The sequence below is a fragment of the Idiotropiscis lumnitzeri genome, chromosome 18 (assembly GCF_059441095.1).
Source record: "Idiotropiscis lumnitzeri isolate Australia: NSW breed Sydney's pygmy pipehorse chromosome 18, RoL_Ilum_1.0, whole genome shotgun sequence".
Lineage (NCBI taxonomy): Eukaryota > Metazoa > Chordata > Actinopteri > Syngnathiformes > Syngnathidae > Idiotropiscis > Idiotropiscis lumnitzeri.
Genome location: NC_142408.1, coordinates 4,532,099 through 4,547,643, shown reverse-complemented (window position 1 = coordinate 4,547,643; position 15,545 = coordinate 4,532,099). Strand labels below are relative to the sequence as shown.

The 15,545-nt window shown below is 43.4% G+C and overlaps 1 protein-coding gene across 5 annotated transcripts in view; it reads left to right on the top strand.

Annotated features, from left to right (window-relative positions):
• The window catches only part of astn2 (astrotactin 2), a 228,018-nt gene that overhangs the window by 195,390 nt on the left and 17,083 nt on the right, over positions 1-15,545 (top strand). For 4 of the 5 annotated variants that reach the window (XM_088280727.1, XM_088280726.1, XM_088280725.1 and 1 more), the window contains 2 exons: positions 4,175-4,308; positions 5,098-5,246. In XM_088280727.1, coding sequence (XP_088136853.1) covers positions 4,175-4,308; positions 5,098-5,246 — 283 coding nt within the window. Of the gene's footprint in view, positions 1-4,174; positions 4,320-5,097; positions 5,247-15,545 lie in introns of those variants that run through there. The other variant, XM_088280728.1, reaches the window with a different exon arrangement.

Sequence of the window (15,545 nt, the reverse complement as noted above, 5' to 3'; positions counted from 1 at the left end):
GGAGGAGTGAAAATGCAGAGGGGTTATGGGAAATTAAGTGCGGCATAAAAAAAAAAAAATGGACTCCAACATGATTTAAAGCAAATCTGACCCTCAAAACAAGAAAGCATCATCTATATCCCGACAAATGATTCGAATGGGTCTGACTGGAAAGAAAATCAAAAACTGGCAATGGATCAATAGTGATCCTGTAATTGACGTCAATTACCAATCAGTAGTGCTGCCAGCAATAATTGACAGCGCCCAATAACGGTATGAGCAGGAAACTGAGACGTCAGCCAACTGTATGGAGTTTTACATTGTGGAAGAAAGACACAAGTCACGTGACAAGGAATTTTCTTTTTTTCATTTATTCATTTTGGAGAAATCAGGAAATAAGTGACGACTTGAAATACGCCTACTTTTACATGAGGAATATGGCCACGCCCCCCCTCGGCTTTCTCCATGTTTCAGTCGGAGTCATTGAAGGGACAGATTACAAACACTCCATTGAAAATCACTGTACTTTCATTGCTTATAACATCCAAAAACAGTGATTAATTGGCACCAAAATTCATGTGGATATTCCTACGTCAACTTATCAAAAGGATTAACATCTGTGTGGCTGATTTTTATGAGCATGAGAAACAGTGGGAGTGAGCAAAGGTACATCGATTATATTGTTAGGACGCTGATCACGGTCGAGGTATTTAAAGAGACTGAAGTGGGAATGAGTAGACATGCACATTTATTTGGATGAGGATTTTTTTTGACTATAGGCGACTACAGCGCATCGTTTTATTCTTTGGAACGAAACAGCCACTCAATGGAGCGTTCCAATGCGGCCACACTCGGCTGTGGAGTCGGCCTCCTCGCTGGAACTTTTTGTTTGCTGAATATTGACGCTCCCGAAGGTTCAAGAAGATCACCTCCAGGGTTCATCGAAATCGACGCCGACTCGCGTTGTGAACACCTCCTCCATGAAACGCCAGCAAATTAAGCGAAAATTTGGCGTGTACGCAGCATTACTCTTACCTGTGAGTATAAAATAAGTTTAACGCTCTGGCAAAGTCTTGCTAGTTTTGTGCCAAACTACATTTCAACCACCGCATCTGATTTGTTTATGGAGGTTGGTGTAGGTGAGGTTAAGGTGAACATTTTTATCTGCACTAACGCCTCTGGCAGTTGCTCAATAAAATAATGAGCGTGATTTTTCCTTATTTTTACACAGGTCCCAAATGATCTACTTGGCACTTCTGCGTAAACCGTACAGAGCACATTAAACAAAAATGGGATCATGTGGCGACAACCCTGAGCCGTGCAATCTGCCGTCGCACCTTCTTTATGGGTTGCTGGAACGCTACATAAACTTATATGCTTGCTCGTCATTTTACCGGAGTTGATGAAGACCTTATGATTATCGGCTCACTTCCTTGGCAATGCGGCGCTCTCTTGTTAATTGAATCCGATCTCAAAGTAAGTCTCGCTTATACCCGGTCTTAACTTGTCAGGAGCCACACTTGGGATGGGAATTCTTGAATAACAGCACCTGCGGCATGAGCATTAACTCATTCAGTGCCATTGACGGCAAAAGACGTCAAAGATTTTTTTTTTTTTTACTCGGCTGGTAGTGAATGACGTAAGAAGCACCCTTCGGGGAGATTGGGAAAAAAGCATCTCCGAAACTTCAGACTGATACGTCAACACGCACAAAAAGCCACACTCCTCGCTGGCAATCTCCTGTGTGAGCTGGACTCCTCACCACAACTGGTGATCACTTTCTAAATCAATACTGTGGGCCAGCTGGTCAGTGTTTTCTTGTATTAGCCGCTAAAGACGGACAGTAATACGCTCCGTTTATCGTGGACAAACTGATTAATACATTAAAGAGGTCACGGTGGCCTTCTTGGAAGTCACATCAGGCTTGTATGAAAATGAAATGTCCAAATCGTATTTCGGTGCCGGCGTGTCTGCCTGAGGGGGGGGTTGGGGGCTACATGACGTCAAGGCTCAGAATATTGCAGCTGGAGTCGCCGCTGATTCTCAAGTATTATTGTCAAGGCTGCTTCAATGCAATCACGTGGACTCAATTAATTTGGGGTATTGATGAAGTCATGAGGAGATGGACGGAGGTACGATTGGGAAGCGGCAGAAAGTGACGGTTAGCGAGCGATACGGAAAGCAAACGTGGACATCCAGTAGCGTCTTTGTGGAAATGCCTCCTTTTCCAAAATGATGTATAATGCATCAGGATTTGCTTCCTATCCTCCCATTAGTCTACGTCTCTTTAGTGTTCTGGGAAATGTATCTATGGATAATCAATAAAGTCAAAGATATCATCCTGTTATCAAGTAGCAGTACCTCCCTCCGCTTCCACTGCATTCCATTACTATCACAACCCCCCCCCTTTTTTTTTTACCAACAAGTCTGTCTTATCACTTAACACTTTTTATGTAACAAAAATTGGTGGCGGCCCAACCGACCCAAAATCCAAATTCCTGTTAATCATCCAACTTTTTTTTTTTTTTTTATGTATTGTGAACGATAGCAAGACACTTTTTCTTTTTTTTTTTTTTTTTAGAACTAAATAAAAGTGGAGCTACTGAGCTGATGGTGCTACATAAATAAACAGATCTGGCCCGGCGACCTTAATTTTGACACCTGTGCCATATACAGTGAATTTCAACACAGTATTGATCATCACAGTAGTACTTTTGCAAACATTGATCGCTATAAACACTCACGTAAACACAACATACGCATTATTCTTCATAAGTGTACGCTGCATATATTTATTTTATAAATATAACTAGTTGTTTAATTTTTTTAATGCACTTTTTTTTGTTCTGTAATCAGTGAAAATAAAAATAAAAATTATCACTCAAATATATTTTGTGACCAAGTAACAATATTTGACTTGGGACTTGTGTAAACCAGGAAATTACTTATTTCAAATTTATTTGGGGTCATGACTTGACTTCCTTGATTTATTTTTATTTTTTTTTTTAAAGTTCAGACTTAAGACTTACTTGCGACTTTCACGTATGTTTCTTGCGCGCACCTTGGCAAGAAATTGCTCGTATGTTTACCTTTGCGGTCTCGGGACTGTTAACCCAAGCGTCCTTGGCGTGGCTCCACATGCATGAAATAAAGTGTGGAAATCAATAATTAATTTGTTGTGTGTGCATTGCGGACATGCGACAGACAGCGGTGGTCTTCAAGAAGCGTTCCTTGCTTCTTTTTTTTTTTCTGATGGTGAACAAAGGAGTGGCTCCTCTTTGTTATTTTATTTTGGGCGCCTGGTACCCGGCGATAATGTTTTCCGTGTGGTTCCGGTGTCCTATTTTGGTGACTGTGATCAAGCACTTGTCCAAAGTTAAGTTAAGGGCACATAAATAAAGGGAGCGCTCCATTGATCCAACTGCGTGACAGGGGGAGCCAGAGTGCTTGCGAACTCCTCTGAACTCCCCTCAATCGCTCCTGTGGCTTAAAGGGAAGCCCTGACATTATATTTTACTGCCTTGACGCTCCCATTGGCATTTCAGTGCCTTTTAGAGAATGACTGAGCTTCTTAGATTTTTTTTTTTTTGCTTTCAGCTGTTAATGAAGCAGTACAAGGAGACGCAAGGAGATGATGTCATCTCCTCACATACCCGCTCCTCCCACCGCCACTGTAGACAGACGACCACACAAACATAGACGTCAAGGGTGGGGGTGGGGGTGGGGGTGGGCGGTTCATTCACACCTCCGTCATGAAAGTCACAGCACATCTATGATATCGCAGCGTCAGATCGACGATGTTAGTGAGATGTTCCCCGCTTCCGGTAATTGGGAGCTGTGGAATTGAAAAGGTCCTTCTGTCTAAGTGTGTGTGCGTAAGTGAACTGTCCTTACTATCTTAGTGAGCCTCATCTGAGTCCTAGACCTTTTTTTTTTTTTTATAAAGATGATATTTATCCACTGAAGAACATTTCCGCTAGTTTGAGGATTTCCACTTAAATTATTCATTTTAGGGAACATGCAAAAGAAAGTGACTGGAGGAGTGTGATTATATCGGAAGAAGTATAATGATTCTTATGCTTGTGTGTGTGTGTGTGTGCTCAGACCCTGGGGCAGGTTGGGCGTACACATAGATGGACAGGCAGCGCATGTTCCCCGAGATAATTGCATTTCTCTCACCTGTTACCCTTTACAGGCCTTCAAGAGCGCCACAATGAGCTCATACTGGTGTGCCGGAAAGGGCGACGTCATTGATAACTGGTGTCGCTGTGACCTGAGTGCCTTCAGCAGAGATGGCCTGCCTAACTGCAGTCCCCTCAGACAGCCGGTGTAAGTGTGAGGTGATGCCATGCCACATCACAATTCATGCACGTACGAGAGTGATTTTTATGGCTGGATGCACGGAATGCGCCGTCTACAGCAGACGCGCCCGTTGGAGGGAGTTACGGACGCAAGTTCTGATCGATGTCATTCAGCCCTTTCCTGCTCATGCTCTCATTCAAGGTGTCCTGACGATCCCACCCAGGAAGTTGAAAAGAAAATATCTCATACAGAATGAAGTGATAGACCGATTATCGGCCAGGCCAATATTTGGCATTTTGCCGATAATCGGCATCACTTTCAAGGCCGATAAATTAAAAGGTTTATTTTGGCTCGCTGCAGCACACTTCTCTCTCTGCTGTGCTGGTGGCCCTGTCTGCAGAAGCCTGGGAGCTCCTTGCACTTTTTGTTAGACTTTTGAAATCAAGTTTTTGATTTTCTAAGATCTGAATTAACATATTGTAAATCACTAAAGTTGTTTGATAAAACTAAGTCAAGTTTGGGAGTTTTTATTTATTTATTTTATTTTGACACCATTTTTCTTTCAACCAATGAATATCAGCTTGACATTTCGGTTATCGGCCTCCATGACTACTAATAATCAATATCGTAATCGGCCCTGAAAGAAAGCATGAGTACAGAACGGTACCGAAATCGGTTTCGGCACACTTAAAACTGACTGCAAGTTATGTACCGATTACAATTTAAATCCGCAATTCTACTAATTATGTACTTTAAGTTTTTAAGACGGTCACATTGATCATGTGTTTAATTCCCACATTTGCTCGTTTTCTTCAGATTGCGCCTCGCCCCTTACCTGGAGCCTTCCAGCACAATGGTGGCCCTGGAGTGGTTGGACGTTGAGCCCCTGATTGGCTGCAAAGTTTCAGACTATATCATCCAGCATAAACGGGTGGAAGACCCCTCCGAGGCCGAGGTCTACACAGGTATGAAGTAATACTGCGCTTAAATCATTCTAGCTGGGGACTTGTATGAGAAGTCGGCAGTTGACCCGAGTCCAAAAATCAGTTCCTAAACCAAACATCAGCATCTGAAGCGTAAACGGGCTGTCAGATTAATTAACGTGCGGAGACATAACACATGTTTCTCAACTGCGCAGTGTTGAAGATGATATCTTTATGTTATGTCGAGACGATAAGCAGTCTGGAAGACTGTGACGTGATCACTCTGCAATGTTTTGTGCGTCTAGTGTTTCGGTTCCAGGAATTTATTTCATTCTCCAAAATACTTACTCCTAAAATGTCACATACTCTACATTTTCGAGTGTCTTAGAAATGAAATTTTGACGCTTCACCGTGGGGATTATGGTTCTTTAATGGATGAGAGATTTTTTTACATTTGGATCAAGAATTTAAGTGGAAGTAATAACTTAATTTGGGTTCATTAACTCTCCTGTTATGTTGCAGGTCAAATCAACTTGTTTGAAAGTCTCGGAAAAAAATGTCTGTCGCATCATAAATAAAAAGAAAAAATCATGCCTAAAAAACTGAGAGTGGAAACGATTTAGCATGATGAAATAAGAACAAAGCGTGTACAAAGAGAAAGTCAACAAATCTGTTATAACCACAGTATAACAGTTTACCGGCGCACACACCAACAACAAAACAGGTTCGCGTGATGCAACATAAACGCTAAATGCTAAACGAAGGTGGAAAAGAGCAATAAAGGGAGAGAGTTAGCGCCGCTAACAGACAAACATGCTAACTCACAGCCTTTTAAGTGCAAGTCTGCAAAGTGTTAATGGTGCCCAAAAAAAAAAAAAAAAAAATCCTCCTCTGCTACTTCGAAATCATGTTGCCGCCGCCACATCACCGGATTTTGACCGATCCGCTAAAAGCCCGGCGCTCTTTTGAACTCGACGAGGGGTGACGTTTTACTAATATACATTTACTGCCTTGCAAATAAATCCCGCCCCCTGCCCCGCCCCCCCGCCATTGGCATCTCCACCCCTTTGCAGTTGAGTCACATGCACCATATGTTCATATTTGGTGTGCATGCACCTGGAATTCTATTTCATCCTCGTAAAAAAAAAAAAAATAAATAAAATTCAGAGTGATCAGAGTTGAGTGGCTTGCATGAATTTGGATCATAAACCAAGAACAAAAAAAAATTCTGTGTGTTGCCGAATTGCAAAAGTAGCCATGGGTGAGTCAGAGGAAGGTGTGATGTGACTTGAGTAATATTGGTGTGGAAGGAGTTGGCTTTAGTCATTGAGAAGTATGGACAGGCCATCCATCAGCCCTGGGAGGAGTGCTGATGAAGCACGGGCCCCAGCAAGGTGGTTGAAAGGGGCAGATGGTGCGGGTGACTCACTCTGCTATGTGCCAGTCACCGCTATAAATCATGTCGTTGCAAAGCATGGAATATAGATTAGACGTCTTTATCTTCATTTTTCACGCGCTCCTCTTCGCTTTATATTGTACGTAATTGTACAGTGCACAGCTTTGGAAAAATAGCGTAATGAGGCGTTTAAAAATAAATAAAATATGCGTGGTTATGAGAGTGAATTTACGTGGAGGAGCGGTTTATTTGGCAAATGCCTCCCATGCGCTTTGCCCGTTGCGATTTATCGGCGGCGATCGGGTGGCCTCCACGCTGAAAAGCGGCGGCTGGCGCAACGTCGCCATTGTTCTCCGACGCGAGCGGGACGCAGTTCGCTGATACATACTTGGATGGCATCGCAAGGGGGGAAGATTTATGAAATAATAGGGGCCCTCTTAAAATGATGAGATCTTGTTCTCCGGACTCAGCAAATAATGGCGCGGCGTGTTGAGATGTGTAATTTTCTCACACTTACACTGACTTATTTGGAAATTATTGGATTGGTACTGGCCGATCTTCCTGCTTGGCATTTTCTTTCTCGATAATCTTCAAGGCGCTTCCTAGGAAAATGGAAGACGGCTTCATGAAACCCAGTCGGCCCCGCCCACCTTTCGGACGCAGAGCGAATCAACAATTTCACACCGTCAATCATTGAAAATTTGGACTTTGACGGACAAGGAAACACACATTCCTCGGCTAACCAACCTTCCAACACGAGCAACCCTTCTTAAGAATTTTTTTTTTATTTATTTTTTTTTTGCTCAGGGGCATCTTGGTGGTTTTCTGGAGTTCTTCTAGTTTTTTTTGTGGTTTTTTTTCCTTGTTCATATTTTCCAAGTCTGCGTGATGATTTCAAGCAGTTGGGCCTTTTCCTGACATCTAACATCTAAAAGGGCGGCTACGCACGTAATAAAGGATTAGTCGCCTGATTTACAGAAAACCATATTTGACAATCCGAAGGAAAAATCCTGATCCAAAGCTTTAGTCAAGGCTCATACTTGGAAGAAATTGTGTGATGTTTGGGTTTGGCTCATTTGGTGCACTTAAGTTTGGCCGGACTCTTTTAAGTTATTCTTGCACTTTTTGCGTCAAATTCTTCACGTGCAACAAATGCAAAATAGGGGCGCATGAAATCCACCGACAATGCTCAAAACGTCTTCCCCCACAAATTTACCGTCATCAGACAGTCGCCCAAACTTTTTTGAGCGACGCCCATGTCCCTCTTCGGTGAGTTCCCTCAGAAAGGGACATGCAAACAAATCGTGAAGGAAGCGAGTGCGGAAGCGGCAATTGTTTCTCGTTTCGAAATAGAAAAACTCAAAGTTTGACTTTGTAGTGGAAAAGCAGAATTTCCGTCCTACTTTCAATGAGGTACGAAGAAGGGAAGAAAATATTGCTCCGGATGCCGCAGTGTCCATTTGGCTGCAGTGTGCCCCCTCACGCAGGAATCAATTGTTTCTTGGCCGATGCATTTGATGGCTGTGTCTTTATTTTTTTGCAGTTGGCTAGAATTGATCCCGTCGTGGTCTCATGTCCGTGGTATGCATTTGAATCTATCTCAGCGAGGCTAGGAAACAAAAATGGTTAGACGTTGGCGATTTGGAGGCAGCTGCACAAGCGCATTCGTGCAAAATGTCAGCGCATGAGTCACGCAGTCAAGAGTGCACCATTTAAGGAATGCGCACGGAAACGTGTCGGTGGATTCTCAAGTCGGATTTTGAATGCCAGAGCTGTCTAGACTACAGTAGGAGGAAATGCCACCTGCCCCCCCGTCACCCCCCCCCCCGATCCCCCCTCCAGTCCGTGCCGTACTGTCAAAGGTCTATCAAGTGACAAAGTGACACCTACAGTTGTAAGTCAGTGATTGACTGATTAGGTGTAGGCGTTTTGAATGCCCCCCCCCCGCCCCCCCAACTCTGATTCAAACGATTTAACAAGCCTCTCTTTCAACTCGTGTTTTTTCATCTGTAACAGCTTCCTGCTTTGAATGAAAGCAATCATCCGAGTCCTTTGGTGTCTCGCCTGCGAATGTAAAGGCGGCATCCCAAAAATGCCGCTCGATGCGACGACCTCATGTTTGATCCCGAGCGACTCCGGGAATTATTTATTTATTTATTTTTATCGGTCTGCTAATCTTGTCGGCTGCGCTGGATCGCGCTCGCTAAGCGCCGTGCGCATCTGTCATGATCGACGCGACCTTCCTCCTTTGGGCGCTGGCACACAAATCGATGCAAATGACGCTTTTACAAATGTGATTCCAATCCCCAAAAAAAAATGATGTAAAGCTAATTTCACTGAGCTGATATAAAACCCTAATTGACCGTACGGCGAATATTTTAACAGTTTTTTCTAACTGACAATTACGACGTACGCAGAAAATTTGAATGTTGCGCGCCGGATGATCCCCGACGCACCCCGCCCCACTCCCCCACCTCTTTACGGATGGGTCCGTGGAGAGGCTGTGGCTATCTTAGCTCGGAACAAATCGACCCATCCTTGCGGCAAAGTTGAAGGTGAGGACATGGTGTGACGTTTGGCGGAAAACAAAAGTACAGACGCTCAGGAATGTGGAAAGGCACGGCATAAAGAGCAAGGGTGGGGAACCTAGCAACCTCGGAATATACCGGATGACAAGAAACATTTGTCACATCTTATTTATTCCAAACTTAGCGCGGTCTTCCTGAGATCATTTATTTCGTAAAAAAAAAAAAAATGCACAGACCCTGACGTAACAAAAAAACACGTCCGGAGCCAGGCGTTAGATTTGAAGCAGACAGAGAAGGGATCACCTGTTCCCACAACTGTGTCGAGAGGAACACTGACTCACGGAGATTAAGTGCAGGTGAAGATGAGGTCACCGCAGATGGCAGTCGATCATTCCAAGTGCGGAATAAAATCAAATGTAAAGGTGAGTTGTGATGGCATTTATCGTCTTCAAATCTGATAACTCATCCCCATTGGCATGTAAATTGGGACTCGCTGATTCACAGTCTCCGGCGAGTGCGCCGGCTGTGTACAAGTGAAAAGACTCCAAACATGAGCTGTGTTTGAATAGTTAGTGAAGAAAAAAAACGTCACCCCGGCCTGTTTCTTCCTGTGTCAAGGAACGAACGGAGGATAAGTCATTTGAGGCCTGGCTTCGAGCGGAGACGAAGGTCGACCACAGTGTGTTCCAGGACGCTGATCACACAACAAACGATTCGTTCTCCGTGGAAATAATGCGAATGGATTTAATCAGTTGCAGGGTCTTATTGTTGACGGAGTTAGCGTTGTGGACCGCTTATGGGGAAAAAAAAAAAAATGAGTGATTGCCTTGATGATCGCGATTGACTTTCCACTTTCTCCAGTCGCTTCTCTCGTTTTATCACGATTGCAGCATTCGAAAAACATTTTTAGTATCCTGTTTTGGGATCGCTCTCGGGAAGGAACCCCGAATCGCTGGGGGGGCGGGGCGGGGCTTAAGTGGACGGCCTCTAGATGGCACAACAGGTCAGAGGCCGCGTTCACCAAGCCGCCGCTTGAAAGAAGTGGATCTGGCGCATTAGTGTCAGCCCGGGCGCTCGCCCACAACGGCACGTCCAAAGCAGCTTTGAGACAAAAGTCCAAAGTGGTGATCAGATCATATTTCCAAATCTGACCTGCCGCATTGATCGAACAATACAATACAACTTTATTTATCTAGCGCCTTTCACAACAGCTGGTGCGGAAATTAGCACCCAAATTAAAAGACATGAACCATAGATACCAGAAGAACATCAGAAAAAGCTTCAAACGAGTTTTGAAAGTGAACAGAGTGGGGGCGGGGCTTGCCTCACATTTAATGGAAGCTCATTCCATAGGGTAGGACCGGCAACAGAAAAGGCACCCATAACTTCTGTCGTCCTTTCCTTGAAATAAAAAAAAAATGAAGGTCAATCCCGAGCGCCTGTGCGGCTTTCAGGTGTCGTAGGAAAACACCTCACGGGTTTATTGCCCCTGGAGTTTGTTTTGCAGTAAATTGCGTGTTATGTTTTGACTGCATGGGAATGATTAGCGGCTTACCTAAGTCTGTAACGTCAGATGTCTGTATTTCCTGTCTCTCACGGTGAGTTCCCAAAAGGAAAAAGGGGGAAGGCGCCAAAATGGTTCTGAAAAGTATCTCATAAAACGCTTTAGTGGAAGGCGCCTTGCATACGCGACGAACGTGGACGAGCTTCTGGCTTCCATCATCACCTTTCCCTGGATGCTATTGTTTAGTCAGCTGCTCAATCGTTGTCCTTATATCACACTTCTGCCATGTCCGCACACGTGCGCGTGTTTCATGCTAATTAAAAACTCACGGGTCCATTTCGTACGTCTTATATCTGCATGAAAGCTGATTTGGATTCTCCGGCCAGGACGGAGCGACTGTGAGCGGCTGTATGAAAATGTAGGCAAGCCGCGCTCCGTCGGGAATCACGGGCAGGAGAAAAGAGGCAACAGAACTGGCGGTTGCTCAGCGATGATGTCATCATCTCACACTCCCCAATTTTTGCAGTGTAAAAACGCGAGCAAGCATTTGATCTTTGCGCCTTCCTCTCGCCATTTCCAGCCAGACATGCCCGTGACATTCGGAAGGTCTCTTTTGCTTTCCGACAAGGTATCCCGCTCCCTTGTTTATGTAAGCGCGCCGTCATTGCGCATTGGCGTCGATAAGCCCTCATTCTAAGAGATTGAATTATATGGAGATAGCCGGCGTCCTTGAGCACGGGTGCTGATAACAGATTGGAGTGACACAGCTGACTCTCTTTGTTTTGTTAATTAAAGATGACCTCATCGCTAAAAATGGATGCTGTGCACCTCCTCATCACGAGCCTCGCCATCAGCAGATTGCAGATCGCAGGCAGGGGGCCAAGGGGTTTCTGCATTCCCTTTTTTTTTTTCCCCCACTGCCCATTCTTTCCCATTTTTACCTCCTCGCAAGCACGCCGTTAGTGTTGCTTTTTTTTTTTTTTTTTGTCTCACTCAGTCATGCAGTGGACAGAATATAACTTTGACAAGCTCCACATTTCATCTATTACTGTTTGTTTTGGGCCCGATATAACAGCAGCGACGAAAGAAAAATCTTTGAACTTGATGAATTCGAGTCGTAACTTATGTTGATCGATAGCGAACGCTTTTCCGCCGGGCACCGAGTCTAATTCATTTTGCCATTCGGGACATAAATAGTCGTAAGACTTTCTTCATGATGACATGGCGGTGATATACAAGACTGGTGCAGACTCTCAATTAGAGGATGTTGAGCGCCGCATTTTAGTAGGAAATTTACTTTTTTTTTTTTTTTAAGTGCTTACTACCAAAATGAATACGTTAATATCCAAAGACGCAGACTTGATATGATTTGGTATTGTTTAGTAATTAAAAAAAATTGTGCTCAATTAAATTCAACAATCGCTCCAAATTATTACTCGATTATTAAAATAGCATTTCAATTGATCGATTAGTTGACGATTAATCGATGTTGACACCTCCAGTGGCATCAAAGTACTTTTGTCCAGTGTGAGTTATTGTGTTCATGTCCCGATAGTCTGAGATGATCATCGAAACGCATCTGACGCAGAAGGGTTTATTCTGTTAATGGGGATACAAAGAAGTGGTGCGCAGGTGCGCACGCATGTCGATAATATTCACGTGCACGCCATTTTCGCTTGCATCAGTGCGCATTTGTGTACCCAACTTATTGCAGCTTCGTCAGCATGATCGCAATCAGCCCAGCCATGACGATTGAACAAAAAGTTTCACCACCGTGGTCCAACTTTGAGGTATCCTTTCGACAAAAATAGGAGGCGCAGTCAAGCTCGGGATACCAAAGACTGGTACAAATGTACCCAGTGGCCTAGATAACTTCATGAAACCAAAACTCAACTGTAGCATTTTCAAAATCACAATTATCACTCTTGATATTGTAATTTCCATAATCCCATTTATGTGATGATGGGACCCAGACAAGCACAAGTGGCGCACATGTTTGGAGGGGGAAGAAAAGAAGACAGTCAAGAGGATAAGTGGAGTGGGATATGTATTTGCGAGCAGTCTTTTAAAAGCAGAGCGATGCGAAGACCGATGATAATGACAACCAGACCGTTGAGCGATCGAGCTGTCGTGGCGCCTGCCAAAGAAGAAAAAGGGAACGACGTGCTTGGCGGCCTTCGAAGAGCAATTAATTCCTATCAGTAGTAGATTTACACTACATAATACACAGCACGCTCAGACAATAAACATAAATGTTTGAGCCAAGAATAGTCCAAGAATTATTTTTCTTCAGTTGTGTCCCGCTCACTTATTTCTATTTTATTTTTTTTTTTGCAACAAGGAAATATTAACATAAAATATTGAACATTTTTCGCCCGGCAACACAAGCATCATTGCGCATGTGTAAATCTGTGCGAGGAAACACTAATAAAACATTTTGACAAAAATAAAAAATCATTTTCCAAATGCAAAATCGCAATTTATCGCCGATTTATTTATCGGAGACGGCGGTTAGTTTTTCACTATTTTCAGTGATTTATTTGAAGTTTGAGTAATCCAACTATCCCGAACCAGAAAATAAATGCAACATTTCTCTTTTTCCTCCCATTATGCATGAGCTGAATTTAAAGTGTATGGCACACGAAAAAAATTTTTTGAAAACCCCTCGAAACAGATGCAGAAAACGGAATATTTTCATGAACTGGCTCCGCCCACTTGCTGCTCCAAGATTCCTAAATCCATGATATGGATCAATATCATTTGTAGAATATGCCAATACAGAGCAACCTTAACATGCTCAGTGGGTGACATACCTTGCGAATAATCTGGCAATGCTAGAACGTTATCATCTTCCCGAGAATTGTGCGCAGCAGATCCTCACAACATAATCACGCATGGATGAATTGCCCAACGATGGGTCTCGAGATCTCTTCACGGTCTCTCTGTACATTCAAAACGGCGTCAACAAAATACATCCATTCCATACGTCTGCCCACAGCATAACCCCGCCGCCGACACGGGGCCACTCATCCGTGAAGAGAACACCTCCCCAAAGTGCCAGACGCCATCAAATGTGCGCATTTGTCCACTCAAAGTCGGTGATGACAGCAAACAGCAGTCGGGTCAAGACCCAGATGAGGATGACGAGCATGCAGATGATTGTCCCTGAAATCGTTTCTGACAGCTTGTGTTGGAATTATTTGCTCATGCTAACGGATTGTTAGGCCAGCGATGCGGGTGGCTCAAAAATAAAAAAATTAAATAAAAAAAAAAAGAAAGAAAAAAAAAAACGTGCTTGCTTGAGCGTGATCTTTAATCCGATCCATGTGTAAAGAGCACTGAGACAAGTTCTGTTGTCATACAACGCGACGTGAGGGAAATAAATTATGGTCGAGAAATGAATATTCGATATTCAGAATTTTCATCTTCGATGGACACAACCGTCGACATTTTAGTGTGGCCTTTCATCGTGGGCAGCCTAAGGCACACCTGTGCAGTAATCATGCCACACCAGTAGAGTGGAAGGATTAGTGCTCACCAACACAGCGTTAGCGATATTACCGGTCACTGTCGAAACAAAATGCCTTTTGCGTACGAAGAAAAAAAGTCTTGAATATTTTCAGTCAAGTCAGGGAAAAAAGTGAGCAAAATCTAAAGTTTGGCTTTTAGATTTTTGTTCATTGTGTGTCTGGTATTTTTTTTTACGTAAATTTTGCTATAGAAGCAGGCCATTGGAAACAAATAATTGAGTAATTGCTGCGGCCCGGTCCAAAGTGGTCCGCGGACCAGTACCGGGCCGCAGCCCGGTGGTTGGGAACCACTGGTCTAAACCTACCTAACTTGTAAATGATGATGACTAAGACTAAAATAGGAGATCAAATTCCAGAGTGATGCGAATAACAATAATAGTTTCTTTTGAATAAATATAAACACACACAAGCGTTTCCATCACTAAACATTAAAGCGGCCATTAAGCGACCCGAAAGTGTGTATGAATGTTTGACTCGCTGCAAAATATATGCGATGAGCGAAAGTGGGCGCAAGGCGTCGTTTAAATATGCGCCGTGTTGCTTTTCTGCTCATTATTTGTAATTGTTCCTTTCCTGACTTCTGCGCACGATGCTGGCCAACCGAGGCTGACTTCTCGCAATTTCCTTCTCATCCATTTTTTTTTTTTGCTACATTGTGTTTTGTTCTGGCAGTTTGCCAGCAGTTTCCTTGTCTTCTCACAACATTTGGGTTAGTCTGGGTCGGGCCGCTCTTACACAAATATGTTTGATCGAACGCAATTACGTCATACATTTGAGCACCCCCCCCCCCCTCCTCGTATATGCTCTCCTTCTGCACCTCCCTGTGATTTGCTATTATTTGTATATCCCCCCCCCCCCCCAAAAAAAAAAGATCCCTTGGCATGAGCTTTTTGTAATCGCCATGTAAGCTGGAGAACACGCAGAATGGCTTTTACCGTAATAGAATTTCAGGAGCTGTAATTTTTGCCAGCTGTGTGCTGCGTTTTGGCCTTTTTTTTTTTCTGTATTGATAGAAAATGTTGACCGAAGTCACACCATCATTTATGCTTTTGTAGCGTTTCATTAGTTTTTCTGCCAAACATTTTTCCCATTTGGCTATCGACTAATTGTCGAGAGTTACGTGAGCCGTTTGAAACGACCGAGTGGACACTTTTTGGATGAGTTACTTCACTTGTGTCCAGTTAGACTGGGATTTTTTTTTAGTGCTGTCAAACAATTAAAATTTTTTAAAATAATTAATCGCTAACATTGACATAATTAATCACGATTAATCATGTATTTTTTTAACATTTATTTATTGACAAATTTATATATACATCCATAATAATGTGAGACAATTTATATGCACGTTCTTTGTAATTTTTCGACGAGCTAATACAAAAC